This window comes from Chaetodon trifascialis, chromosome 14 (genome assembly GCF_039877785.1).
Source record: "Chaetodon trifascialis isolate fChaTrf1 chromosome 14, fChaTrf1.hap1, whole genome shotgun sequence".
Lineage (NCBI taxonomy): Eukaryota > Metazoa > Chordata > Actinopteri > Chaetodontiformes > Chaetodontidae > Chaetodon > Chaetodon trifascialis.
Window position 1 is genome coordinate 9,268,900 of NC_092069.1, and position 27,627 is coordinate 9,296,526.

Consider the following 27,627-nt stretch of genomic DNA (forward strand, 5'->3'; position numbering starts at 1 on the left):
CTTCTTTTGTTAAGACTCAACGTTAACACACATCAGCTGATAAACTACCTTTATTATTTATTTATTTTTTGACGTGATGACATTGTTAATATTCATTCGTGGGACAGTTAAAAAAGTATAGGTTCTTTGAGTTTTGGGAATTAATGCAGTTTCTGCAGACTTCACTAAAATGGCACACTGTGCATCATCAGTTAGGTATGTTTAACTTACAAAGACTGTAATGTAATCATCTTTTTCCCACTGGGAACATGGAAAATAGCGAGTGACTACAGCCGCATATCAGAGGGCAACAGATTAACATGCCAGGGCCCCACCCTGAGGAAACAAACTTTAACAAGTCAGACGAGCTATCTTACAGCAATAACCCAGTGCTACTTTCAGGGCTTTGAGTTAGGGAACACTACCACTGGCTAACCACAGCAGTTAGTGATGTTATGAATTATGTTCAAGAATATTATAACCAGATCAAGTTGCTGTAGTGTAGTTAACATTAGCAGCTCTGTCCTGTCTGAATTTGACCCCAGTCAAATCTGTTGGAGATATTAACCAGGCTTTACAAAGCTGTTCATTAGTTCACACCCTGAAATCCAGTCCTTTTAGAAGGTTTCTGTTTAAAATACCAATGATAAATCCATGTCTTACTTGTCCAGGTGTGCGTGTTTTTTTGATTTTACATTTTTTCTAATAGGGCAAAATGAATGCTGGTTCTTTGTCTCCTAGATGGATCACCATCTCCTTATTGTATAGCAGCTTTTACCAAGTATCAAGTAGCTTCTATGATGTTCAGGCTGTGTTATAAAACAATTCATGTGTAAACATCAAAAACTCAGTGGCGTCTAATGGAATTAATGTTAGCTAGTGAGCTGTAGGCGATGCCTGCAACCGCTGACTATTGCCCTACACACAAGAAGGAAAAGCTTGTCAGGCAACAACAACAGTAACTTAGGCAAGCAGGTGAACCATCAGTTTGATTAAGAACATATTATTTAGGAATAGGCATGTATACAAAATATGGACAGAAATTATAGTCTTTAAAGCTCAGGTCCCTCTGCAGGGCCTCAACATTATATATAGGTAATGATGCAAGCACTGTCTCACCTTAAAGTCCTTATATTTAATTTCATATTTTCCGTTCGCAGTGCATCAGATCAGATGTGTTACCCAGCAGAGGCAGTGACACACTGGTTGTGTTTTAGCCATGCAGTAGACCTGTGACTGATTTGTGCATGGCATGTGGTGCATACAGAACGACCAGCAGCTTCAGCACATGCTCACAAGCCATGCACAGCGGCTGTGTTCACTGCTGCTGGTCGACATGAGCACCAGCATATAGCAGATGGCGTTCAGTGAGCGTCAAGCAGTGTGTTTTGAATGTTGAGGGGAAAACTTAGCTTTCCTGTAGCGTTTGAATGCATTTCATCACTGGTCATTACAAATACTCGGAGGGATGAATCTTTATATTTCATACATTGAGGGGGACACAACCCCCTGTCCTCTGTAGCGATCGCATGCTTGCATCACTGGCAGGTTTTTTCAGCTTTAGCAAGATAGCTTATGTTCCTTCAGTTATATAAATATGCTTTCTCTGACTTTTTAATGTTTCTAGCTGACTCATTTTCAAACAGCAGTCCTGTAATAAGGGTCTTAAATACGCACTTGATGGCTCCACAGCATTCTCACCACCTGATGAACCACATGCCATTAGAAGACATGGAAATAAACAAGAACTGCACTTCTATTTGAAGGAGCATCTGCTAGTATTATACACGTACAAAGAAATATCATGCTCTTGTTTCATGCCAACATAGCCATGTGTCAGCATGAAACAACACATAACCATACAGACTTGCTCTTTGTTAAGACACTATTTGCCCTTTAAAGTCACAAGAGGAAAGGCTTTGAGGTTTAGGACTAACCAATGTGTTTGGCAATCCTAAAGCTATGTGTTACCCCAGGTAACACCATCGTTATCACTTGGATTTCTAGGGCTGACATCTGCTTGAGAAAATAGCTACTACACAGTGGAAAGTAATAAAAACACTCCAATGCCCTGCCCACTTGATTGTTTACGTAACTGCTTTTACTTGCAGCAGTATTTAAACCTCAAGTCCAAGTTTTCTCTTCCTGCACTCTTCAGTCCTGCAGATCTTTCTTTTTCAACACACCTCTCTTATTTCTGACTCTCATCCTGCACAAATGACCACAACTGGTAAGGTAGGTACATAATTCCATATAGGGGTACCTTTATGAACAGCTGGGTTGTTTGGACGGGTGCTGATGCCTTCTGTGATGTTTTGATCTAATTCTCTTTGCATGGCTATTTTCCTCAAATCAACATTCAGTTATTATTTTGATTGCAATATAATATAATAAAATCAAAATAAAATAAGTCTCTCTTTGCATGTCCTGTTTTGACTTTGCATGCAGTTTGAAACCATCCAGACAGTTTTGCACAACTGTGGATATTGGCAAAGATGAAGGACTAGTAAGCCAAAAAAGATAAACCGTAGAAGCCCAAAAATTTGCTGTTGTTCCAGAGTGGAATGAAAAAAATCACTAAAGACTTCATTTCAAGTCAATTCATTTATCATGTTTGACAACAAGGGATTTACTCAGTGGTTTACTGTCCTCAGTGGTGCTAAACTTGCCAACCCTACATTAAATTACACTGTTCTAATAAAATGCATGTTTGTCAGATAGTGTGCTGATTTCAACTGTTGCTTTTCACATGGTGTTTGCTTTTCCAGGAGCAGCAGTTTCAGAGAAATGGAAGCCACTGTGCTCCATTGTTAATGTGCAGTGAAATTGTGCAGCCCATTTGTTTAATGTTTGCTATGATCAACATTTGCATGGTGGTATAAAATACAATCAACTCTCAACAAGGCACAGTAAAACACATACCTGAAGTCTTGCCAAGTTACTTTCAATGCAACTGAAATTACACTTGCTACTCTGCTTGCACTGGAAAGTTTTGAGAAACTGCCCAGCACCTTACCTGAACCCATCCTCATATAGTTTCAGTGTAGCGGCACACAATAACGTGACATTTCATGTGGTGTCACTGCCCTCCAGGTCATCAAGTGCAAGGCTGCAGTGGCCTGGGAGCCCAACAAGCCTCTGGTGATTGAGGAGATTGAGGTAGCCCCACCTCAGGCCAACGAGGTCCGCATCAAGGTGAGAGGCATCCACTTTCAAGACTTCCACACACAGAGATGTCTTACTGCACATTTGAGTAACGCCTCAGTGACTGGGTGTAGTTTGTAGTAGTGAGGAGTAGTAACTTGTTACAAAGAGTACTCTGATCTATTTTTGGTTGTAACAAGTAACATAATGGAAGTTTTGCAATTCAAGTAATCAGTTATTTAGTTACATTTTCAAATAAGGATCCATTACTGTTAAAATTGCACCATACTCCATACATATTCACACTGTTTCTGTTTCTGTCCTGAACCTCTTGGGCATAGGTGCTTATAAGTAGAAGTTGTACAGACTCAGCTCCACAACGCTCATGTACCCTCGGTTACTATTTACTTTAATGTCCATCAAATCAGCTATAGGATAAGAGGGCTAGTCCTCCACTGGTGTTCATACCTGACCCAAGTATGATGATAAATATGATTTTTTTTTTGGTCAAAAAAACCCCTAAAACTATATATCTATAAATAAACAGTCAATGTAAATTTGACAATTGCTCAGCTAACTGTCATTTCCAATGCAGCTTTAAAGAGAGCAATATACCCAATGTAAAATTGTGGTTGTTGTGCAGATTGTGGCAACTGGGGTGTGCCACACAGACCTGTATCATCTGTTTGAGGGCATGCATAAAGACGGCTTCCCAGCAGTCCTCGGCCATGAGGGAGCTGGCATCGTAGAGAGTGTCGGGCCTGGAGTCACAGAATTTCAGCCAGGCCAGTTAAAAATTTAATTTGTCTGAGAGCTTGTGTTTCTTTCCCTGTTAGATTTGTGTGTAGACCAAAGCATATTTGTGCCATTCAGCCAATAAATATTTTGTAACTTGGCCTAAAATTCCTTTGATGTGGAAACATTGTTTCTGAATTTCAGGAGACAAGGTGATTCCTCTGTTCATCTCCCAGTGCGGACAATGCCGCTTCTGTAAGAGTCCTAAGACCAACCAGTGTGAAAAAGGATGGTGAGCTCATCTTTTTCTTCTGTCTGTAAATTTCATTCATCCAGGACATGTTCATAAGGTTATAGACCCATTTGAATGTGCTTTCTATGCACTTTGCCTCTGCGTATGTCACAGTGTACACTAAGCATGCCAAGCAACTTGTGGTGGTGTCTGATGATGACACAGAACAGATTGCTTGGATCTTTGTTTTTCCTTTTATGACATACCCTTCATGTGATCAAATATTCATTCCTCCCTCGAATAGGGGGAGCAATGCAAAAGTTAAGTCTTAGTTGTATTTTCATTTTAGTAAATTCTCTGTTCAGGGCTGCTGATAATTATGGTGCGATGGCAACAGGAGAGTCCAGTTTTACCTGTAAGGGCAAGAAGGTGCTGCAGTTTATGGGAACTAGCACCTTCTCTGAGTACACTGTGATGAACCAGATAGCTGTGGCTAAGATTGACCCTGCTGCTCCTCTGGACAAAGTCTGTCTCCTGGGCTGTGGGGTCTGCACAGGGTATGGAGCTGCAGTTAATACTGCTAAGGTGTGTATGTTTGACTTTTGTGAATAGTTCAGTATGTATTGTTGAAGGCTAACACTTGCTTTGATATATTCCTTCTTCCAGCACCGTTGTGTTTAAGGTCAGACATCTGAAGTGAAACATTGTAACTGCCTGTGGCACTACAGTATTTATCCCAACTTTAGGTGTCATACTGACTAAAGTCTCTTGTACTTTAGGTGGAACCAGGCTCCACATGTGCTGTGTTTGGCCTGGGAGCTGTTGGCTTGGCTGCAGTCATGGGCTGCAAGGCTGCAGGAGCCAAGAAGATTATTGCTGTTGATATCAATCCAGACAAGTTTGAGAGGGCCAAGGTGTTTGGTGCGACTGACTTTGTGAACCCCAAGGATCACAATAAACCCATCAGCCAAGTGCTGTCTGAGATGACTGACGGAGGAGTGGACTTCTCCCTGGAATGTGTCGGGAATGTGGGAGTCATGGTAAGGCAGATGAAGAGGTTTGCATATGGATTTCATGGAATTTGACTCAAGGGGGTGCATTATTTTCAAGGTTCTTTCAAAAGTCGAAGTGTTATCTAAACTACTTAAGCACACATTTTCTCAGCTGCTCTCGGGATTTGAAAGCCTGTGGTTGTAAGCACTTTGTGCTCTTCCTCCATCTAGCGCAGTGCCTTGGAGTCTTGTGTGAAAGGCTGGGGTGTCAGCGTGCTAGTTGGCTGGACTGACATGTACGACTTTGCTGCCAGACCCATTCAGCTCATCACTGGACGCACATGGAAGGGCTCTCTGTTTGGAGGTGAGACCCCTGGCAGTCAAATACTGCATGACCATCCCACTAAGTAATAACACGACTTGAACTGTTGCAGGCAAAGGTTATCATTTGCCATTCTTGAATGATTGTCAATCTCAAGAGGGCATCATGCGGATGAATGCAACTTTTCAATAATAATGTGACGCACAATAACCCCCATCCCTTATTTTTGTTAGCTTCTCTCTTTTTGTTAAGATAAACAAGCCAGACAAACTCAGTGTACAGCTGTTAACACAAGCAGACCTGACTGAGCTGGCCCAGCCACACAATTAAGTGCACAACACCGCCAGAAACAAGTAGAGCAACAATGGAAAATGGGTCAATCTCAATCAATCTGTGTTTCAGATAAGGCCAACATCTTTTTTGTATTGACTGGCAAACAGCTGATATGGTTAATTAGCTTTAGTTTTAAATTAGCTATCCATTAACTCTGTGTTGAAAATGCATCACAGTTAAAAAGGGGTTAATCGTTCAGCTCAGGCACAGTAAAGCCTGCATAGGGCACTTCTTCTATGTGTGGCCCAATAAGGAGAGCTGGAGCAGCCAAAAGGCTTTGCCTAAAAGACCTAAAATCATTTTACCCGAACAATCTGTGCTGTGACAATAACTAAAGGGCTGTAGGCTAGACCTCTGCAATCATTCAACAGGTACTATTAAGAAAGGATTCTATTTGCTATTATTTCATTATGTGTGTTTTCTGTGGGACTCAGGATTTAAGAGTAAGGATGGCGTGCCTCAGATGGTCAAAGCTTACCTGAACAAGAAGGTAAAGCTAGATGAGTTCATCACTCACAACATGACCTTGGCCCAGGTCAATGATTCCATTGAACTGATGAAGCACGGAAAATGGTACAGTTACACTCCCATACTTTCTCCACCATTTCTTTCTCCACTGTTTACCAACTAGTGACACAGATAAATTAATAAGTGCAAGTCTTATAATTCTGTTGTTTTTGCTTCACAGCATCCGCACAGTCCTGAGTGTTTCTCCACAATAAAACCACCGTGTTGCTCTCAGTGACGTCAGAATCATTTAAGGACCTGCAGCGATGTTGTTCTGAGTCCCCACACAGTATTCATACACTCAATAAAGAGATTTATCAAAATATGTGCAAACTTTTTGCCTGACCTTGAACAATCAGCACTTTTCAATGAGTTATGGGGAGATTGTAAGAATTACCTGCAGTGTTCACATGAACAGATGGGTGTTCTGGTTTGCCTTTGTTCTTTAGGTCAGATTTACTGCCGCCAGTTTAACAGTAGTAGTTCAATGTTCAAATGTCAGTGTTTACTTAATTTGGCAGGCAGTGGTGCAGTCCAACTGAAATGAAATAGCATTGTCTGCTATAGCATATATATACAACATATATATCTGCTGTGCAAATCACTTGTCCAGAGTTCACCTTTGAGGACAAAATCAGAAACTAATTGTTGGTTTGATGATGGCGCCATCTAGCTCTGCGTTACTTCAACAGAACACAATAGGAGGTATCCATCTACCTACACCATATTTCAATAAAAGCAATCAAGTCTTGCATAAAGCAGTAATGTCACCATTCAGAGCAGGTGGTCACACTGAGCTGGACATCAACCTGCTGCACAAACACACTTTGAGTGCGCAGCATCCTCTTAGTATGACTTGGTCCAACGACGGTGATTGAATGACGTCATCAGTTCGCGACGTAGCCAGCAGCTCTGTGAAGGACGCCAGTGGGAAGTTTTGTATGTAAAAAAAGTAGTTTGAATGAAATAAGTCAAACATAAAGCAATAACAGCGCTCTACCAACGTTACCGGTGCCAGACTCAAAAGACAAAAACTCACCTCCCTGTGGTGGTACTGTGTTTCGACCTGCCTGAGCCTATAGTGGCCTCAGGTATGATGGCGGTGTGCGAGTCCTGCCTCCCCACCCTCTCAAAACTGAGGGAGAGCATCTCCGGTCTGCGGGCCGATCTCAGGGAGAAAGACAAAATCCTCCTGGATTTCTCCACTGTCGCCACGACATATCGCCTACCTGAGGCGATCCAGTGCTGGTGACCAGAACATGGTGGCCACAAATAACACCACCCTGCCGTGGACGGGCTCGATCACCACCGGTACTCCGGCACCAGCACAGGCCAAGTCCCGCTGGCACCGACAGGGAGCCAAGCCTAAAACATCGGCACCTTCCACTTCTTGCCCTCGCCCCGATGAGTTGCACTGCTTCACCGGGGAGGACAGGGTGAAGGGCCCGGTGAGCTCAACCCCACTCAGGCCGGGGGAGCCCTGGTCGGTGGTGAACCGGGGCGCTGGAGCTCGGCCATCTCCTCCTCCACCGCCTCCGGATCTGCCACTGGACAACAGGTTCGACATCCTAAGCCTGCAGGATTTCCCTCCCGTTGGTGCCTGGCCCAGCTCGCCTCCAGGACCTGTCCACCCAACTGGCCGTGGCGATCACCAGCCCAAGACCCGGGATCCGCCAGTCCAACATGGCCACTCCCCTCCAGCTCGGCCTGGAGCACTCGTTTCGCGATGCCAGCAGGCTCCACCTCGCCACCGCCGCACCCCCAGGGAGCCAGTGGTGCAGCGCACCTTCCCCTCGGTGCTGGTGGTGGGGACCTCCATGGTCAGGCACGTGGCAGTCCTCGGCGGCCGGACCTTCTGCCACCCTGGAGCCTGCGTCACGGAGGTTGCATCCGCCGCTCTCCAACTTTGCGGAACACAGCCCAGCCTCCACACTGGTCTTGGAGGCAGGCATCAATGACCTTAGAAATCAGCAGTCGGAGGTCCTAAAAAAGGATTTTGTGTCCCTGATCGACCGCCTGCTGGACACTGGGAAGCGACTAATTATCTCCGGCCCGCTTCCCCCACCACGTTATGGTGACGTCATCACCAGCCGACGAGAGACATCCCGTATGTGGACAATTTTCTAGCGTTTTTTTAACAGGCCTTGCCTTTTTAAACGGGACAACCTACACCCCAACCAGGAGGGTTCACAGCTTTTATCAGTCAACATTGACCTCACTGTCCAGTCCTGCACTTCAGCCACCTCCTGACTAACGGGTATGACTCATACACACAAGCCCTCTGCTCCACACTCGCCCTCACCCTCACCCACTACATGTTTCACCCACACCATGCACACCTTCCCGGCAGTAACCCCTTCTTCTCCACCGAAACCTCAGGACATTCATATCATTACATCAATCACTTCACACAGACATTCAGGACTGTTTTTAGACCCAGCACTGTTTTTACCATTCCTTTAAAACACCATGATGAGTGCATGTTCAGCACAGCTATCAAATTGGCTGTGCTGAATGTGCGCTCTCTTTTAAACAAATTTTTTATCATAAATGACTTAATTTTAGACAAAAACCTAGATGGTATTCTCCTCACAGAGACATGGTCGGCACTGATGCACCTGTTGTTCTCACTGAGGCTTCCCCACCAAAGAACTACAATGTCTGCAAATGCAGTTCCTTTTAACAGTTTTACATCATTTGAGCGCCATGCCTTTGTTTTTAGCAGTCCTCCTATTCTTTGCATAACGGTCTACAGACCACCCCAGTATTCATCCTCTTTTATCAGAGAATTCTCTGAGTTCTTATCAATCATTCACACCACCTACAACAGGATTTTAATAGCTGGTGATTTTAATCTACACATTGACAACAACTCGGACCCAGTATCCAGAGAATTTTTAAACCTCTTAAACTGTATGGATTTTAAACAGCGCGTTGCACAGCCGACCCACAGCAGGGGGCACACCCTGGACCCGATCATAACTTATGGCCTGTCTGTGGGGGTGTCCGTTGTGGATCTGGCTTTGTCCGATCACTCGTGTGTTTTTTAACATCGCCAGTTTTATTCAGCGGGAGGCACCAGTGAGAACAGTGAGGAAACGCTACCTAACTCCTGAAGTGGCTGCAAATTTTATCGAGATTTTACAGAGCACTCCTGCAGAGATTTTACCAGCACCCTGTGATTTTATTGTTGACAATTTTAACAGTAATCTGAAGTCAATGCTGGACTCAGTGGCTCCTCTTTTAACAAAAACAATTAGGAAAAAACCTCCGTGGAGAAATGAAGATATTAAGCATCTGAAAAGAAACTGCAGGAGTGCTGAGAGGAAATGGAGAAAATCAAAACTGAGAGTCCACTATGAAATTTTACGTCATCACCTCAAAACTTACAATAACACCATTAAACAGGCAAGAATTTCTCACTTCAAAAAGCTAATCTCTGACCATAAAAATAATCCCAAATTTCTCTTCTCCACAATTGATCTTTTAATAAACAGTAATTTTAATAGACCTCATAAGACAATAACAAATACCCTGTGTGAAGACTTTGCAGACCACTTCAGGCGCAAAATTGATAACATCAGATCCAGTCTTTTATCTCGACAGGTTTTAACTACCAATACGTCTGGATCACAGGTATTACCTGAGGAAACACTGGAGAGTTTTGCCCTGGTTGACGCAAGGACACTTGGTCGAGTTTTCTCCCAGGTAAACTCCACAACCTGCCTTTTAGACCCAATTCCCACACCATTTTTTAAAACGCTCTATGGGTTCTTTGAGGAACAGCTGCTATACATGGTGAATTGCTCTCTTCAGACGGGTGTCTTCCCTGCCTCCTTTAAAACGGCGATGGTGAAGCCCCTTCTGAAGAAGAGCAATTTAGACCCCGATATTCTTAATAACTACTGACCTGTATCCAACTTACCTTTTTTAAGTAAAATTTTAGAAAAACTGGTTTTTAACCAAGTAAATGATTTTTTAAACAAAAAGAACATTTTAGAAAGGTATCAGTCTGGTTTTAGGATGAACCACAGTACCGAGACAGCCCTATTAAAGATTTTAAATGATATCAGATGCAACTTAGATAAACACAAGCTCACAGTCTTGGTACTACTGGATCTAACTGCCGCCCTCGATACAGTAGACCATCACATTTTATTAAACAGACTGAGGCACCTGGTCGGCCTCTCAGGTACTGCTTTAAACTGGTTCGTCTCATACCTCACTGAACTGACCAACACTTCTTTGTAAGTTGGGATGCATGTTCCTCAGATACCCATGAGATCAAGTGTGGGGTTCCCCAGGGGTCAATTTTAGGTCCAACTCTTTTTAATCTGTACATGCTACCCCTCAGGGACGTCATCAGGAGGCACGGCATCAGCTTCCATAGTTATGCTGATGATACGCAACTGTACATTGCCGTGTCTCCTGATGACACAGGGCCTATTGATGCCCTTTTTAACTGTATTTTAGACATCAAGTCATGGATGGCAGAAAATTTCCTTCAGCTCAATCAGGACAAAACAGAGGTTTTAGTCATTGGTCCTGAAGGCCAGAGAGAGAAACTTTTACCAAAACTACAAGATCTGAAACCAACACATTCTGTAAAAAGTCTGGGCGTGATTTTTGACTCTGAGCTTACTTTTATTCCACACATCAAAAACATAACAAAGATAGGTTTTTACCATCTTAAGAATATAGCCAGAGCCCATCCGTTTCTCTCTCAGGTCAGCACGGAGGTGCTGATGCATGCTTTTATCTCTTGTCGCTTAGATTATTGTAATGCCCTGCTCTCTGGTCTTCCCAAAAAGAGTATCTCAAATTTTCAATTACTACAGAACTCAGCTGCTCGCGTGCTGACGAGGACCAGAGGGCGGGAGCACATTACACCAGTTTTAAAATCGCTGCATTGGCTCCCCGTGCGTTTCAGGATAGATTTTAAGGTTCTTTTATTAGTTTTCAAATGTCTTAATGGTCTCGGGCCTTCTTATTTATCTGACCTACTTTTACCATATCCTCCACACCATGTCCTCCACACTGAGAGATGTGTCTGATCTGTTGCAGGGGGCGCTGTCCTCGGGCCCTCTTGGCCTGGCTGGTTGGGGGACTCCCTACCTTGGTGTGGGGTCCACCGGTCTGTCGTGCTCGGGTGGGCCCGGGTGTGGGTGCCCCTTGTGCTCACAGTCCCTGATGTCTCTCAGTGTGGACGACCCCAAAGATGGCATTTTCCTCATTCATTAGTGCCCTGCCATGTCTCGTTACCCCTGCTATCGTCTGCAGTAAGAATGTGTGTGTGTGTGTGTGTGTGTGTGTGTGTGTGTGTGTGTGTGTGTGTGTGTGTGTGTGTATGTATGTGTGTATGTGCACGTGTATGTGCACGTGTGTGCACGCGTGTGTGTGTGTATGCATGTGTAGTTGAGGGTGGGTGTTTGTACATACGGAGGGTGGGAGGGATGGGTTTTTATTGTTGCTTTATTTTGATTTATATTGTTTTTAAATCCTGTGAAGCACTTTGTGTTGCATTTTAATATGCATGAAAAGTGCTATATAAATAAAGTTTGATTTGATTTGATTTGAGTGTCAACTAAGTTTATAAGCTATATTATGTAATGACTTTGATCTGTGGTCAGTGTGTTTGCCCATTTGGCATATTTACAGCCCTATGCTACCATAAATCAATTCCTAAATCACATGTTGTGAAATATTTCCACCACCATTTTGGAAGGATTTCTTGTATTTCTTCCTGAACAAAATATTTATACAAGTAATGGAGCCTGCACCTGCATTTCCCCCACTCACTCTCACAAATAGTAGCATCAGTCCTTAAATGGATTAATCATGTTACAGTGCTTGGTTTCATACAGTGGCCACAATATTCTGTGACATTGACAATGAGAATCCTAAAACAAGCATTCATCATCTAAAGAAAAAACTATAGCTATCATCACTAAAAAAAGAAAATGGCCCTCAACTTACAGTGTCCAGCTCTCACTTTCTCAACTTGAGTTCAGCTTTGTAACAAATCAATGAGTTGACTAAATGTCAAATCAATCATGCTGGTCAGAAAGTATTATATAGCAATAGTAAGATCACTAAGATTAATTTTTATTAGTAAAATTAGATTCCCCGGCATGGATTGTATTAGGCTTAGAATTATTCAACAAGCTTCCTTTTCATAGCTTGAAGACAGTTACATGATGGGCTTGCTATGTGTTGGGCCCAGTGGCCACCCCATACACTTTATAGAGGGATGGTCCACCTGGCTTGCTTGGGGGGCGCCAGTGGTAGGCTAGTAGTTGTATCAGAATGGCCATGGCCTCTTGGCCGCCTCTTTCAGTGTCAGTGTAACACCTGTCAGCCTCGTTTCTGATCTGTATGTCAAAGCTGGTAAAAGCAAAACTGTACCTCATGAGTGCCTTGAACTTAGACGAGTCAAGTTTCCATCTAAATGTAGTGCAAATTTTAACTGATGTCCAAACAATCAGAACAAGCAAATGCAAATGAATGCATATTTTCATCTAGTATGGTTAAATTAATATTAGGAGTTGGCTTCATCCAGACAAACAGTTGGTGGTGCTGATTCTCAAATCTTGTGCCATTAAATCACTGCAGATGAAGAGGGTGCAGCAAGATGGTGTAATTTAAAGAGTGCCAGTCAAACTGTAAAACCTTAAAAAAAAAAAACCATGATGGAAATAATGTATGTGTCAGTGTGAGAAATATTGCAGTCTCTTCATCAGTCCATACATTCTGATCTGATGTTTTGGTTTGCTGCTATTTTTCATCTCTTCAATGGAAATTTAAAGTTGTGATTGTCACAGGTGGTGAGTTGCAGATCTTGTGTTCAGTGATCTTTTGTATATAAACTGACGTACACATGTTTTTCGAGGAAGTGAGATCGGCAAGGGTCAAAAAAAGAAGGCAGTCCAACACAAGCAAACAAATCCAATAGGGAACAGGCAGGAATCCAAAGTCCAGTAAATCAGGCAAAGAGTCAAACACTGGTCAGACCCGCAAAAACAGCTTCCAGATTTGGTCTAATGGTTAATGATAAACAGAATATAAGAACAGAGGCCGAAGAGTCAAGACATAAAGCACACACTAACATCTGGGAGGTCTATTCATAACTTGGTTAAGTACTTATGCAAGGCCTGTGTCCTAGTCCAAGTTTTCAAGAATCTTTGCAGATTGTAATTTTCACTGATCCAAGTTCAGAGCAACAGAGACACAGAGCATCCCCCTAACCACAGTCACTCTCACTTCAAGCCAATATTGATCACACACCTGCTGACTCCTGAGGCCACATTGCTGCCTTGGGCCACTGCGAGCAACAGAATCAGGCAACTGGCCACAAACTTTAGGCAACAAAAATTTGGGGAGAATGACCTGAAGCTGACTTTCTGCATCAGAATTGGCCAGTGGATGCCTTGAATAACCTTGAGCCCTGTATGTGCAACTGAGCCCGCCCTACCTCATGCTTCTGTAAATCATTAGATCGTTGTGGGCATGCATTCCCCTCCCTCTTCAGGACAAGATTTTTCTCCAACTCAACACCTTACTTACCCAATTCAAAATGCCCACCCTTCTCTGTGAGCTGGTGGAGAGGAAAAGAAATCTCAGCAAAACCTTTCACCGACCTCCTGTAATAAGAGACTAGGCTGTTAAAACTCCTGAGTTTATTTGGGCACCGGCCACTTATGCACTGCCCTCCACTTGCCAGTAACCACCAGCTAAGTCTGAAGTTGAAAACCGATAGGCCTTACTCAGGTTGTTGAGGGCATCATCAGTTCATGGTAATGATTTGCATCGTTCTGGGTGAAATCGTTAAGCTTGTGATAATGAACACAGAAACAGAGGCTACCATCATGTTTACACATCAGAACCACTGCCACTGCCCAGGGACAGTGAGAGGACTAAATAATGTCATTCACTAACCTTTGTTTTAGATTACCTAAAAGCAATGGGGGTGGACACAACAGGGTGGCAACTTCATTGGTTTGGCATCCCTGTATCAATCTGGTGCAAAGTCTGAGTTCTCTGCAAGTCATTCTCAGTGGCAATAAGAACCACTACATGTTTTGTAACACACCACAGATGTCAGATGCCAATTTTCAACTGCCCTTTCCAAATATAAAGAAGAAATAACAAACACATATAAATATCAGAAACAATAGTACATACATAGTTTGTTTCCTATGATCACATACGGAAATGTCACACCTGAAACTGAAACCCAGTGACACCGAAAAGAAAAAAGAAAACAAAAAACAAAAAACAAAAAACAAAAACCCAACCCTTTCAAGACAGACGTCATGAAGAAAAAGAAAAAATAGGAATCATTTTCAGTGTTTGTCTTATTTTTAGTGGAACATTTTTCAGTGCCTTTTATTTTCTCAGTGAAAACTGTATTTTTAACGCTAACATTTACAGTCACTGTTCTATTGAGCTAACAAATAAAGAACAATAAACACTAGTCAAAGTGATCTGAAGTTACTGAATCTATCTATCTATCTATCTATCTATCTATCTATCTATCTATCTATCTATCTATCTATCTATCTATCTATCTATCTATCTATCTATCTATCTATCTATCATTACAGACCCATCCATCCATCCATCCATTATCTATACCGCCTATCCCTTTCGGGGTTGCGGGGGGCTGGAGCCTGTCCCAGCTACAATGGGCGAGAGGCGGGGTACACCCTGAGCCGGTCGCCAGCCGATTGCAGGGCCACATGCAAGGACAAACAACCATTCACACTCACACCTACGGACAATTTAGAGTCATCAATTAACCTAATGAGCATGTTTTTGGTCTGTGGGAGGAAGCCGGAGTACCCGGAGAGAACCCACGCATGCACGGGAAGAACATGCAAACTTCACACAGAAAGGCCCCGCCTGACCCGGGGATCGAGCCGGCAACCTTCGTGCTGTGAGGCACGCGCACTACCTGCTGCGCCACCGTGCAGCCCCATTACAGACCCGTGCTTGCATAATAATGTTCCACTTTTAAAGAGTAGCCATGCTATCTAGGCTTTTATTTTGACTTTTTACATTTCACTTCCGCTTCCTGTCTGTCCCAACTGAGAAATGAAAACGGGAAATTGCAGAAATCAATTTTATTTTTCGTTTGCAATCACGAATTGACCACATGACTTCGTTTTTCAGTTTAAACACGTGACTTCCGTCTTTGGTTTCAAATTAAATAAGGAGTTGACTGAGCGTACATGGACCTCTTCATCCTTCAACTGAAGAGGACCTTTGATAAAACGAACTGTTAAAAATCGAAAACTTTCATTTTAAAACACACAACAAATGAGTGTTTTCTCGTTTAACAGTGACAAATGACTGACGGACAGTCAGCTGATTCACTGCAGTAACTTGAGATCTAACTCAGCATGAATGTCAAAGTATCCCTTTAAGGCCTCTTCTCCAACTTCGTTGTTAGTAAGCGCACCAGTTTTGATGGCTACGGCTTAAAAAGAGATTTTCATTAAATTGTGGTGATTGCTGCCTTTATATTATACACTGGTTCACTGGGAGCTGATAACAAGTCCCTGCCCATGTGAAGGTTTGTCCTCAGTTCTTTTATGCTGCTATAACAGGCTGTAGCCTATATCCTCAAGTTCAGGACCACTTGCTGTGTCCCCCGTGTCATCTGTCTTAATTCTTCTCTCGCGTTTTCATTCTCACCTCTGCACCAACAATGGCGACAGCTGGAAAGGTAAGTCTCTCAACAAGTGGACACTCATGTTTATGTGTTCTTTTATACACACGCGCACTCGGAAAATAAGCGTACTGTACACTACACTGAAGTACCAAAAAGCAATGAAACTGTATCTCATGACTCAAAGGTTCATAACTATCCATTTAACGCGCTTCAGTGTGGGTTGCAGCTCACCGTTTAGTTCACGGAACATTATGTGAAGGGCGCTGGCAACGTTCCTGAACGTGTCATAACGCTCCGTGAACGTTGCCCGAACCGGAAATGTTTGGCTGGATTGCTCCTAATGACACAGTTTATACCAGCCCATGCCTTAAAATAGAAGAGCCATACAGCTTTGACAAATGGCCTCATCAGCTCAGCATTCATTCCTCGCCTTCATTCAGCTGCTGTCAATTGCGGTGTCAACAGCAGCGAGCGTCCCTTCCCGTCGGCGCTTCAGCTTTGCCTCGTTTTCCTCAGCTTCAGCGAGCAATCAACACCTCTGAACTACTGCTACAATCACCTTCACGTTGTTTTTCACTTATCAATTCATACTGAGAGCAAAACAGGCAAATAAACAGTATTGGTATGAAAGATTAAGTGATCTGAAGTTAATGAAATGATAATCTGATAGTGTCATAGTTTTCACACATTCTTATCACATCATTTCATATTTTATCATATCATTCATATCTTCCGGGATGATGTATTATTTTTGGCTGTTGTGTCAGTTTTCATCAGTTGCCATAACTGTCTATAAGGATTACAGTAACTTTATGTTTAATTTAAATTTAATTAATCTATCTTACATATCTCTCAACCACCAACAGGTTTTTGACCAAAAGATGTAAACTTGTGTCAGTGCTTAAGATTGTCCAAAAATGCTGGGTTGACACGTGATTATAGACAGGTTGTTAAAGACTCACTGAAGTGGAAGAGCACCTCACTACAGTCAAATGCATAATTTTCTCTTCTCTCTCTGAGGTTCCTTCTCATGGAACTGGTCCAAGCTGGCCTAAAGATGGAGCTCACACCAAAACAGGGACGTCACAGTTCCCCACAGCCACCTTGTGGTGAGCTAACATATCTTATCACATATAAACAAAGCATTATGATTAGACAACTTCTTTGTTCAGCTCCTGCGTCCTGTAGAAGCTACAGTCTGTGTTTACCCATATACATTAAAAAACCAGCAGCCGCAGAGCTTTCACTACATTTGTCTGATAGCCTTTGCGGAAGTGTGTCCCAGTTCCAAACAATATACTAACACTAAAATAAAAACTCTGATCTTGAGAGTGCACAGTTCATAAACAAGAAATGAATGTATTTGGTGTGTACAGGAAGTCTCTGGTAGCACATGACACAGGACCCGTCAGCCTGAACAGCCAGTCAGCATCAAAAGAGTCAACCTAGAAAGCTTGGAATCATTTTCTGAATGAGGTGCGTTGTGTGTCTCAACTTCTATCCTCACTGACTTTATGTCATGGTGGAGTCTCCTACAGAATCCAGGGCAGCATCGGTACATTTAAGGGATGACCCAGCATTCATTTTAACTAAATTAAACAGAGCAAAGCAAAATCAATCATTTGTGCAGAGACATGTGAAGCCAAGTGAAGTCTAGTGAAGTGATGTAAAGTCTTTTCCTCCAGCTGTTCTGTGGACACACAGGACAGGAAGTGCAGCATCTGCTCTGCCCACTGTTGCTCATGGTGGTCCAGCACTGTTTGTCAGGTCGTTATCTGTATATAGCAATAGTCATACTGCACCCAGTTTAACATGATGGTCTGTTTATCATTATGAAGTCAATGCATTGCAACAATATCATTAAATTAATAAAATCTGAAGAACAACACAATTTACATTTGCACAAAACCACAATGCATGTTGGTATATGTCCGTTAAAGAAGAGATGTGTGGTTATATGTAATTGTGCAATGACTTCAATCAGTTTTACATATTGAGATACAGTTGGGATATTGGGATACAGTTTTTGAATTGACTTAGAAAAAAAGCAGTTGTATTAGATTGGTACTCTGTATCAGCGAGAAAACTGACTTAAGTATTAGTGTCATAATGGGTGACATTGTAGGACCCAAAAGCACAATGGTGGACAGAGATCAGTGCAAACAGTTTATTAGTAAGAGCACAAATGTTCAGAAATTCAATTCAGTGGATCTTGATCTGGGCAGGGGATGAGGAATGACAGAAGGCAGATCAGAGAGATGAGGCAAGGAGAGTCTGGCTGATTTATTACAGGAAATCCAGGTGAAGAATGTCTTGGAGGTTTCTAGACAGCAGAGACAACACATAGATGCGAGGCCAGGAACACGGAGCAGATTCGCAAGAACAAAAAACAGGAGGGGAGACCAAGTACCACAATAGATAGCTGACAATCTGACAAAGACTGGAGTGAAGGACCAGTGTTTATATACTGTGAGCATTGATTTCTTGATACTGTAAGCGTAATGAATGTTGATGAACCTTGTAAATGAATGAAAATTAAAAAGTACAGGAAATAGAAGGGTGTCTGTTTTTACATCATTTATGCATTTTATGACATTATCATAATGTCATTTTTCAGTCAGTCCAGTACACTAGCTTGCTAAAATATAGAGAATCAGAATGTGATGTCATCAGTGGCAAATCTGCAATTTTTGGAGGATACCACCCGTCACTTGTACACTGGCATCTCACATCTAGCAAGGTTACTTACCCTGCATTAATGTTATAATGTAATAATCAGAAAAATGAGTTTCCGACTGGGAAAACTGATATGAACACCCCCTCAAGTTAGAAAAACAACTTGGCAAGTCAGCAAAAACTTAAGTATTCAACTTGCTGACTTTAACATCATATATGGAGAAACGTGGTAGACAAAAGTCAACGAGTGGTTGATTGTAAGACACCTTTTATTTATTCATGTATTACATGTCAACTTTGTCATGTGGTGCTGTCCAAATCTCTGATGGACTTCAATGGAGTTTTGTCAGATGAAGTCGACAGGGGATATCCACAACAATGTGCTGGAGGCGCCAACAAAACTGTACAGCGATAGTGCCTTGCACTCCTATGGCCCCACCTCCAACTAGCTAAAGCAAGCAGCAGACCGCCACTCCTGACACAGGAACACGCAAACTCCCTGTCCTCTGATCTGATCTGTCTTCATTGTGCGCAGCCCTAACCAGCCTCGGGCAACACCTTCCATCTCCTGGAGTGACCACAGCCACGCAATGCCTGGCTATCCCCTTTTGTAGTCCCAGAATCCCATCAGCCATGAAGTCAGTCTCACCTGATGTTAGTTAGTTCATTACTTCTCAGTCCAATGGTGACAAGGTCATCAGTCTACCACTCAAGATATCATATCCTGTTTTGACTTAGCGCATAGTTTGAAACTATCCAGTCAACTTGCCACTGCCTTTTGGAAACCCTTCCCAGTGTGTGTTCCCAGCCGTGGTCCCAGGTAGTATTTGTTGTACCTCATGCTGGGTAATTTCTTGTGGTGTCACTGCCATCCAGGTCATCAAGTGCAAGGCAGCAGTGGCCTGGGAGCCCAACAAGCCTTTGGTGATTGAGGAGATTGAGGTAGCCCCACCACAGGCCAAGGAGGTCCGCATCAAGGTATTGATAGTGTCAGAGTAATTTGGAAGTGTTGATACTACTGAGCCCACTGAGGGTGAAAACTTATAATAAGCCTTAACTTTAGTCATCTTTGTGCTTTCACTGTTTGGTTACTCTCTTCGGTGCAGATTGTGGCGACTGCAGTGTGCCATACCGACCTGTACCACCTTTTGGAGAATAAGCAAAAAGATGGCTTCCCAATAGTCCTTGGCCACGAGGCAGCTGGGATCGTAGAGAGCGTTGGTTCTGGAGTCACTGAAATTCAGCCAGGTCAGTCTTGGGTTGCACTTATTCAAGCAAATTACATGTTTGACTAAAAATTTATTAGTTTAAGCCTGACGCTTTGAAAAGTCACTGACCCAGTGCTAAAAACCTCTAAAGGTCACTGTTGACACATATTGAATTAATTTTGATGTTAACGGAAATATAAAAAAATGTTTTATGGAAGTGTATGAGGAAAGTAAAACAAGACCCATTTGTGCTATTTAGCCAATATTTTTTATGCCTCTGCACCAACAACGGCTGAGCTTGAGGCATTATGTTTTCGGGTTGTCTATCTGTACATCCCACTCTCATGAGTGTGATATCGCAGGAACATCTTGACTGATTTTGGCACCAACATTCACTTGGACTCAAGGATGAACTAATTAGATTTTCGTCATCGTAGGTCAAGGTCACTGGGACCTCAACTTGTGACTTGACAGGTTGGCAGAGGTACATAGCCGCAAGCAGTAATTCTATTTTTTTCCCAGGAGACAAAGTCATCCCTTTGTTCATTGGCCAGTGCAGAGAATGTCGCTTCTGTAAGAGCCCAAAGACCAACCAGTGTGTGGATGCATGGTAAGCTCAATAGGCACTCATCTCCTGCCATCCACTCCAGTTTTTCTTCATTCCCAAATTTAATTTAATTCCTCATAGATTTGTTATGTGTCCATTTGACAGAAACATTTTATCCAACATATCTCTATCAATATAGTAAATTTAGATGTTGTCTGGTGATACCAGAAGACAGATACTTCAGATCTTTGTACTTTATATGTATGTATGTATGTGTGTGTGTGTGTGTGTGTGTGTGTGTGCGTGCGTGCGTGCGTGCGTGCGTGCGCGTGCGTGCGTGTGTGCGTGCGTGCGTGCGTGTGTGCGTGCGTGCGCGTGCATGCGTGTGTGTGTCTGAACAAAATATTCATATTTTGTTTCAGGAAAGGCACTGGACATCATGATGTGATGGCACCGCCAGACTCCAGGTTAACATGTAGGGGCAAGACATTGTTGCAGCTTGCGGGAACCGGCACCTTTTCTGAGTACACTGTGGTTGGTGAGATTGCTGTGGCTAAGATCGACCCTGCTGCCCCTCTGGACAAAGTCTGTCTCCTGGGCTGTGGGGTCTGCACAGGTTATGGAGCAGCAGTTAATACTGCAAAGGTGTGTTTTTTTGACTCTTGCAAACAGCTTCATTATTCCTCATCATTATTATAAACTTGAAGCAACGGAATGAGACATTTTGTGTAAAATGGCAATTAATAAAATAAAATAAAAAATTACAAAAATTCGTAATGGAATGAGTAACCATCCAAGACATAAAAATTTTCCATTGATTATTATTGTATAGAGTATTATAAAGTCCAAACTAAAGTGCCACATTGACCAAGGTCTGTTGTACTTTAGGTAGAACCAGGCTCCACATGTGCTGTGTTTGGCCTGGGAGCTGTTGGCTTGGCCGCAGTCATGGGCTGCAAGGCTGCAGGAGCCAAGAGGATTATCGCTGTTGACATCAATCCAGACAAGTTTGAGAAGGCCAAGGTGTTTGGTGCGACTGACTTTGTGAACCCCAAGGATCACAATAAACCCATCAGCCAAGTGCTGTCTGAGATGACTGACGGAGGAGTGGACTTTTCCCTGGAATGCGTTGGGAATGTGGAAGTCATGGTAAGATGATTTGATTTCATCTGCTTCAAGAATATTGAAGATGTGTCACCTAACCATTACAGTGACAAACTTTATTCCAATCAGAGTCAACTGTGCTCGCTTGCTCTTTTTTCCAGTAGCAGTTATTGAAGAGCTGTCAATAATAAAGTTATCCAGCCCATATTTCCTCAACTGGTCCACAGATTGAAACCTGCGACTTTCTGGTTACAAGCCCACTGACTTTGTGCTGTTTCTCCATCTAGCGCTCTGCCTTGGAGTCTTGTGTGCAAGGTTGGGGTGTCAGTGTGATTGTTGGCTGGACAGAGTTGCAGAATATTTCTGTCCCACCCCTTCAGCTCATCGCTGGACGCACATGGAAGGGATCTGCATTTGGAGGTGAGACAAATGTGACCATAACTAAATGGCTGGAGGCTTGTGTTCTGTAATTTCTTAGCTATTTATATTCTGTAAGACTCTATGCTTTTATTCTGATTATTTTGTGACTAAGGCTTTAAGGGTAGAGATGAAGTGCCTCAGATGGTTAAAGCTTACCTGAACAAGAAGCTGAAGCTGGATGAGTTCATCACTCATAACATGACTTTGGACCAGGTCAATGATGCCATTGAACTGATGAAGCATGGAAAATGGTAGGTTTACTCTCCTAAATACTTTCTAAACCATTCATGAGTCAACAACAACACAGATAAATGAACAGGTTCAGGTCTGCTCACTTCTCAAATATTTTTGTTTCACAGCATCCGGACAGTCCTGAATGTTTCTTCATAATGACACCACTGTGATGCTGTCATTGACTCCAAAGTAATTCAGTAATTTACCACTCAGTTGAAAAAGGAGATCTAACAAATTATGCACAATGTATGTGTTTGATCTTGAGCAATCAACACTCTTCAGAATTATCTGCAGTGTTCACTAAAAGTTAAACACGGGAAAGTGTTCTTAGGGCAAAATAAATTGTCTGAACAGAAGGCCTCTCTGGTTTCCTTGTTTGTTTTGTGGTTTTATTGTGTTGTGTGTCATAGAAACAGCGTTTAAGTTCTAGGTTTAGTCCAAGAATTCCGTAAGTCGTAACTATTGTTCTGTGACAGAAAACCTTTTGAAAGGATATCACAATTGTTTGATACTGAGTCAAACCACAACTGAGATTTGACTTTGAAATCAATCTGGCACGTCCACAGTTTACATACTCTGTACACAAAGAGTTTGGAGGGTTATTTAATTTTCATTCATTTTCATTTTTCAAAGCCAAAAACATGAGCAGAAGTGTAGGAAATCCCCCTTACATTAGCTTTCCTGCATAACTAGCTTACAAACAAAAAAGAAGCAATAATCAGTAGTGTAGTGTGTGGTATACACAGGTATACAGCGTATGCCCACTTATGTTTCAGTCGGCATTGCGTATACCCATTTACAAATTCCCTCTGATGTGCACCATTTAGTAGTGTGCTGCAATTATTTTTTTCCTCTGATGGAAAAAGCATGACCCACCTTACTCTGCCTATGATTGGCCACTACTCGTTGTTGCCTTCGTTGATTGGTTGGTTGGGTAAGAATATCAGCGTAAGCCAATCAGAGTAGGAAAATAATTGTCGTCTGTGGTCTACCTGCTTGCCCTGTTGGGTAATAAAGTCAATAATTAAATTAATGATGGAAAGAAGGAAATGAAGGAAATATGAAGTGAACAACTCAAACAACAATCTGCTTTCAGAAGAAACAACGTCGCGATGCTATGTCGGTGCTATTCGCCAGCAGCTCAGCGAACGATGGTGATGCTCACATTACAGCTCACAATAGCTCAGTCCCCACTCCCCCTCATTGATGTGCTGCTGTTAAACGACAATGTGTAAATACCACTTGCACATTTTTGGGTGAACTATGCAATAGTAGTTTTATATGTCAACACGGGGCGTTTATCCTTTGCTGGATGGGTCGCTTTAAAACAAATGGGACATAAATTAAGAGTTTACCCACTTCTTCAAGCACCACTACACCACTGACTATAATCAGTACTTTTGTATTATGAATGGATCACATGATTACTTGTATATAAAAGGGATCATTAGTAGTAATGAACTACCAAGAATTACCAACCCAATTATTATTAACCCAACTTTGCAGTTCCTCTCAGCTCTATGGAGCATTTCGGGGCTTTTAGCTCACTGATAAGTGCAGCTTTTCTGTTTTCATTTACCCTCTTTTACCCGGAATTCTTGGACTAAACCCGTTCCACTTCTCTGGCTGCCAAACGCTGTCATCAAGTTGTAAACAGGCTTTCTTATAATCTTTATTTATTGATCTAATCAGAGTTGTTCATGGCTGTGATTGGACCCAGACTGCCTGACTCAGTGACAAGAAAGTTACATGCAGTAAACATTCAGGTTTACTCATTGTCAAAAAAGACGGAATGTCAAAGCCAGACGAAAAAAAATTAATAGAATAAACAATAAATCACTGTGAGTTGGCTGTAGTAAGTCTGCCTGTAAAAAGTCTGAAAAAATGATGAGTCATAACCAACCACCTTCCACTGTGGTCATTCCATGGTCAGATTCCAGGTTTCAGGTCCAAGGTTCATGTACTTTTCACTCTACCACACAGGGTTGCAAACTACTATTTGTACTATTTGAAGTGAAAATAATTAACCTGTCTCTGTCCAAAGGGAACCAAATCCACCAAACTGACACCTCTACAGTTATATAAAGTATATATGCAACAATTTGCCATTTTAATGAGTGTCCCTTCTGCACTCCTGTCCTGCAGCTACAGTCCTGATATAACTCCTCTCTCGCTTTTTTATTCTCATCTTTGCAGCAAACATGACCACAGCTGGTAAGGTAAGTATTAATCAATGCATGGGCACTCATATTTATATGATCTTTTTATGCTCACAGACTGAAAATTTGTGCCCTATCTATCTATCTATCTATCTATCTATCTATCTATCTATCTATCTATCTATCTATCTATCTATCTATCTATCTATCTATCTAAGATTTGCACACACAAGGCTTATTCAGTGGCTCGAGTGTGGATGGATGGAATACAACAGGCCTTTTTCCACTGTAAATCACCCATGATATAAGAACTACAGCAGTCCAAAGCATTTCTGATTTGTCTGTTACTGCACAGTTTATTCTGAATATCAATTTCTCCAATAATAATGAGAGCTCCTAATGTGCTAATAATGTTATTTTCTGTCAGATTACAATTGTTTAAAAACTGAAGAGAACCTTTGAGAACTGCAGCCAAATTAATAGTGTATTCTTTAGGTTTTACTGATACCTTCAACTCTTCAAGAAATTTGAATGTGACAGTAACAGACCTTTTGGTTTACCAATTGACCAACCAGCAAAACTCCAAACCATGAGCAATAAAACAGTGGTTCAAGTTACTCAACGTTTTGACAGGCATAACTCTGGGTATGAGCTGCAAAAACAAAAGAAGAAAAGTTTGTTTTTCCTCTGCCATGTAACACAATAACATCCAAACTTTGTATGGTTTGTTGTGGCAATATTTACTGAGGAATGGTGTAACCAATGGCATGTAAATAAAACCAAACTTAGCTAGTGTAGTGCCCTGCTAATTTTTGTTACATATAGTCTCTTTAAATATGTAACTTCTGTGATTGTGTGATTTTGGAAAAGTGTTGAAATATCCTATGGTTTGGGTAGACCTTGAACTTTTCAGGTCCTGTTTCTGTTGTAAATTGGTTAGTCAGATGGCACCATGTTGTTATAGCCAGTCAGTGCCAAGTCAGGATTATTTTGGTAACCTACCGGATTTTTGGAAGGGTGGGACTTAACACAGAATGCGCTGCAGACGTAAGTGCAGAGAAACAAGACAAACAGGAGGAAGAGAGAGATGTCGAGCACTGTTTGTAAGTTTCTTAAACTGTGTGAAATTGCTGTGTTTAGTCATAAAAGAGAGCTGGTTGTTTGTTAAATGAATGTAGCCTGTTGAGACGAGAGAATTAGCCGTGTTTTGAAAGAAATATACAGCCAATATCATAGCCACGTGTGGACTTTTGTTCGCTAGCTAGCTGTGGCCTAGCTGGATCATAGACATCATACGTAAACGCCTCATTGACTGCCGCTTCCTATTGGAGCTGACGTTCAGCGTGGCCGCCATCTTGGATGGGTCTCCCATGCGTCCCCAATGCATTTATTTATATGGAGGAAGGTGTATGTCAAGCTACAATTATCATCAGAACTCCTCTAATTTTTGCCCGATTTTCACATTGTTTGGTTTGTTACAAACGTCAGAGATGTAGTTATGATACAGGACGGTGTCATACATTAAAAACAAATGCTTTCATGCTGAAATACTTTGTCTTTGGTAAAGAGCATAATACAGACATATGGTATGGCCCATTAATAAATGTATAAATGAATTAATTTTAGATTTTAATAAAGAAACATTTTGATTGTTCATTTGATTCTCTCTCTCTCTCTCTCTCTCTCTCTCTCTCTCTCTCTCTCTCTCTCTCTCTCTCTCTCTCACACACACACACACACAATCATAATCATGGCCCTTCTGCACACACCAATAACACAAGAATTTCTTCATTTTTGTTTTTGTGCGCTGAGTTTATTTAATGTAAAGTTAAGCACAGGCACATGCACGCGTGCGCGCGCACACAACACACGCACAAAAAACAGACATCTCGCATAACCTGTTGACATGCGTATTAAACTTTGAGTAAGTTTTTATACTAATTTGTGTTGGAATAAAACTTCACCAAAACAAACTGTCGAAACGAGGAAGGTTTTTTCTTTTTGGCCAACTCATCATGTGTGTCGGCCCACAGTCCACTGCTGTTTTCAAACACACACACGTACACACACACGTACACACACACACACACGTACACACACACACACACGTACACACACACACACACACACACACACACACACACACACCCGTCTGAGGCCTGTACCATAAAGCTTGATTAACCTAGCCGGGCTTCCTCTTACTTATCGGGCTTCACTTAATCCGCCCTCCGGATTTTCGGTACCATAAAGCCGGCTATCAACTCACTAATTCAATTCAGGCTTGTCCAATCTAGATCTGTGCGCACTCACATAAAAAGGGCGGAGTTTGCTGCATGCGACCAATCGCAAACATGGAAAAATCAGCCCGCGCCGCATATTTCACTACGGAGGAGCAAACAATAATAATTAATAAATACAAGGAATACAAATCAATAATCCAGGCAAAAAGCAACACAGTTGCAGCTGCCAAACGGCGCAAGGATTGCTGGCAAAAAATCGCCGACTATGTCAATGCATAAGTTAGTGCCATTATAATATTACTTCCCCACTATGACTGCACTTGTATATCTGACCACAGTAACATTTGTGTGTTCCATAAATGTATGTGTGTATGAAAATTTTCGTTATGGCATGTGATTGTAGCCTTATTATTTCAGATGCAACCCAAGTGGAGCAAAGAGAACATGGGAGCAAATCAAACATAAGTATAAAAATATACTTCAAAGTGGTCAGTACGCTTGCTATATCTTATACATATAGCATATGTATATGTAGGCCTACATGTTGGAGGCTATATACAATACAATATACAATGGCAAACATCCCAGGGCTTAGTCTACATTATGGAAATTACACATCAACCTTGCTTACCTGCAGGAAGCCCTCTTTGATGCATTGCGTGGGCAGGTGGCCGGGAATCACCACGAATGCATCGACAAGCTCAGTCAGGGCCCCCGCGACTTTCTGAATAACTCTACATACTGTGTTTTTCCCGAGGTTTTCGGTATCGCCAACAGAATACATAAAAGTACCTATGAATGAATGAATCAATCCATGATTTACTTAAACAAATAATTGATTAATGGCATTTTATCTGTGGCTTGCTTGTAACCCATCCAACGAGGGATTTAAAGACATCATAATAATTACAAACATCACTAAGAAATATATTACCCGTGGCAAAAAACCTCAGTGCAATGCACACTGTCTGCGGGACTGTCAGCGCGTGGTTGCGGTGCATTACATTACTGATGTAAGGCTCCAGCAGCTGACAGATGTATTGTAACCCCTCTCCTGAAAACCTGTACCTTTCGTACAGTGATTGTTCAGACAATTCGAACAGATTACAGCGATCTCTAAAT

General features: G+C 42.1%; 2 protein-coding genes across 2 annotated transcripts in view; both read left to right on the forward strand.

Moving 5' to 3' along the window:
• The first annotated feature begins 2,130 nt into the window (after positions 1-2,130).
• On the forward strand, positions 2,131-6,563 carry LOC139341939 (alcohol dehydrogenase 1). Its single transcript, XM_070978683.1, has 9 exons — positions 2,131-2,214; positions 3,073-3,174; positions 3,767-3,908; positions 4,063-4,150; positions 4,456-4,675; positions 4,870-5,130; positions 5,314-5,446; positions 6,172-6,310; positions 6,426-6,563. The coding sequence occupies exons 1-9, from the start codon at positions 2,197-2,199 to the stop codon at positions 6,457-6,459; spliced, it is 1,137 nt and encodes a 378-aa protein (XP_070834784.1). The 5' UTR covers positions 2,131-2,196; the 3' UTR covers positions 6,460-6,563.
• The window catches only part of LOC139341940 (alcohol dehydrogenase 1-like), a 48,277-nt gene continuing 22,803 nt past the window's right edge, over positions 2,154-27,627 (forward strand). The window contains exons 1-9 of the mRNA XM_070978684.1: positions 2,154-2,214; positions 19,470-19,571; positions 19,700-19,841; positions 20,324-20,411; positions 20,771-20,993; positions 21,237-21,497; positions 21,740-21,872; positions 21,985-22,123; positions 22,232-22,427. Of these exons, the coding sequence (XP_070834785.1) occupies positions 2,197-2,214; positions 19,470-19,571; positions 19,700-19,841; positions 20,324-20,411; positions 20,771-20,993; positions 21,237-21,497; positions 21,740-21,872; positions 21,985-22,123; positions 22,232-22,262 (1,137 nt within the window). The 5' untranslated portion in view covers positions 2,154-2,196 and the 3' untranslated portion in view covers positions 22,263-22,427. The remainder of the gene's footprint in view (positions 2,215-19,469; positions 19,572-19,699; positions 19,842-20,323; positions 20,412-20,770; positions 20,994-21,236; positions 21,498-21,739; positions 21,873-21,984; positions 22,124-22,231; positions 22,428-27,627) is intronic.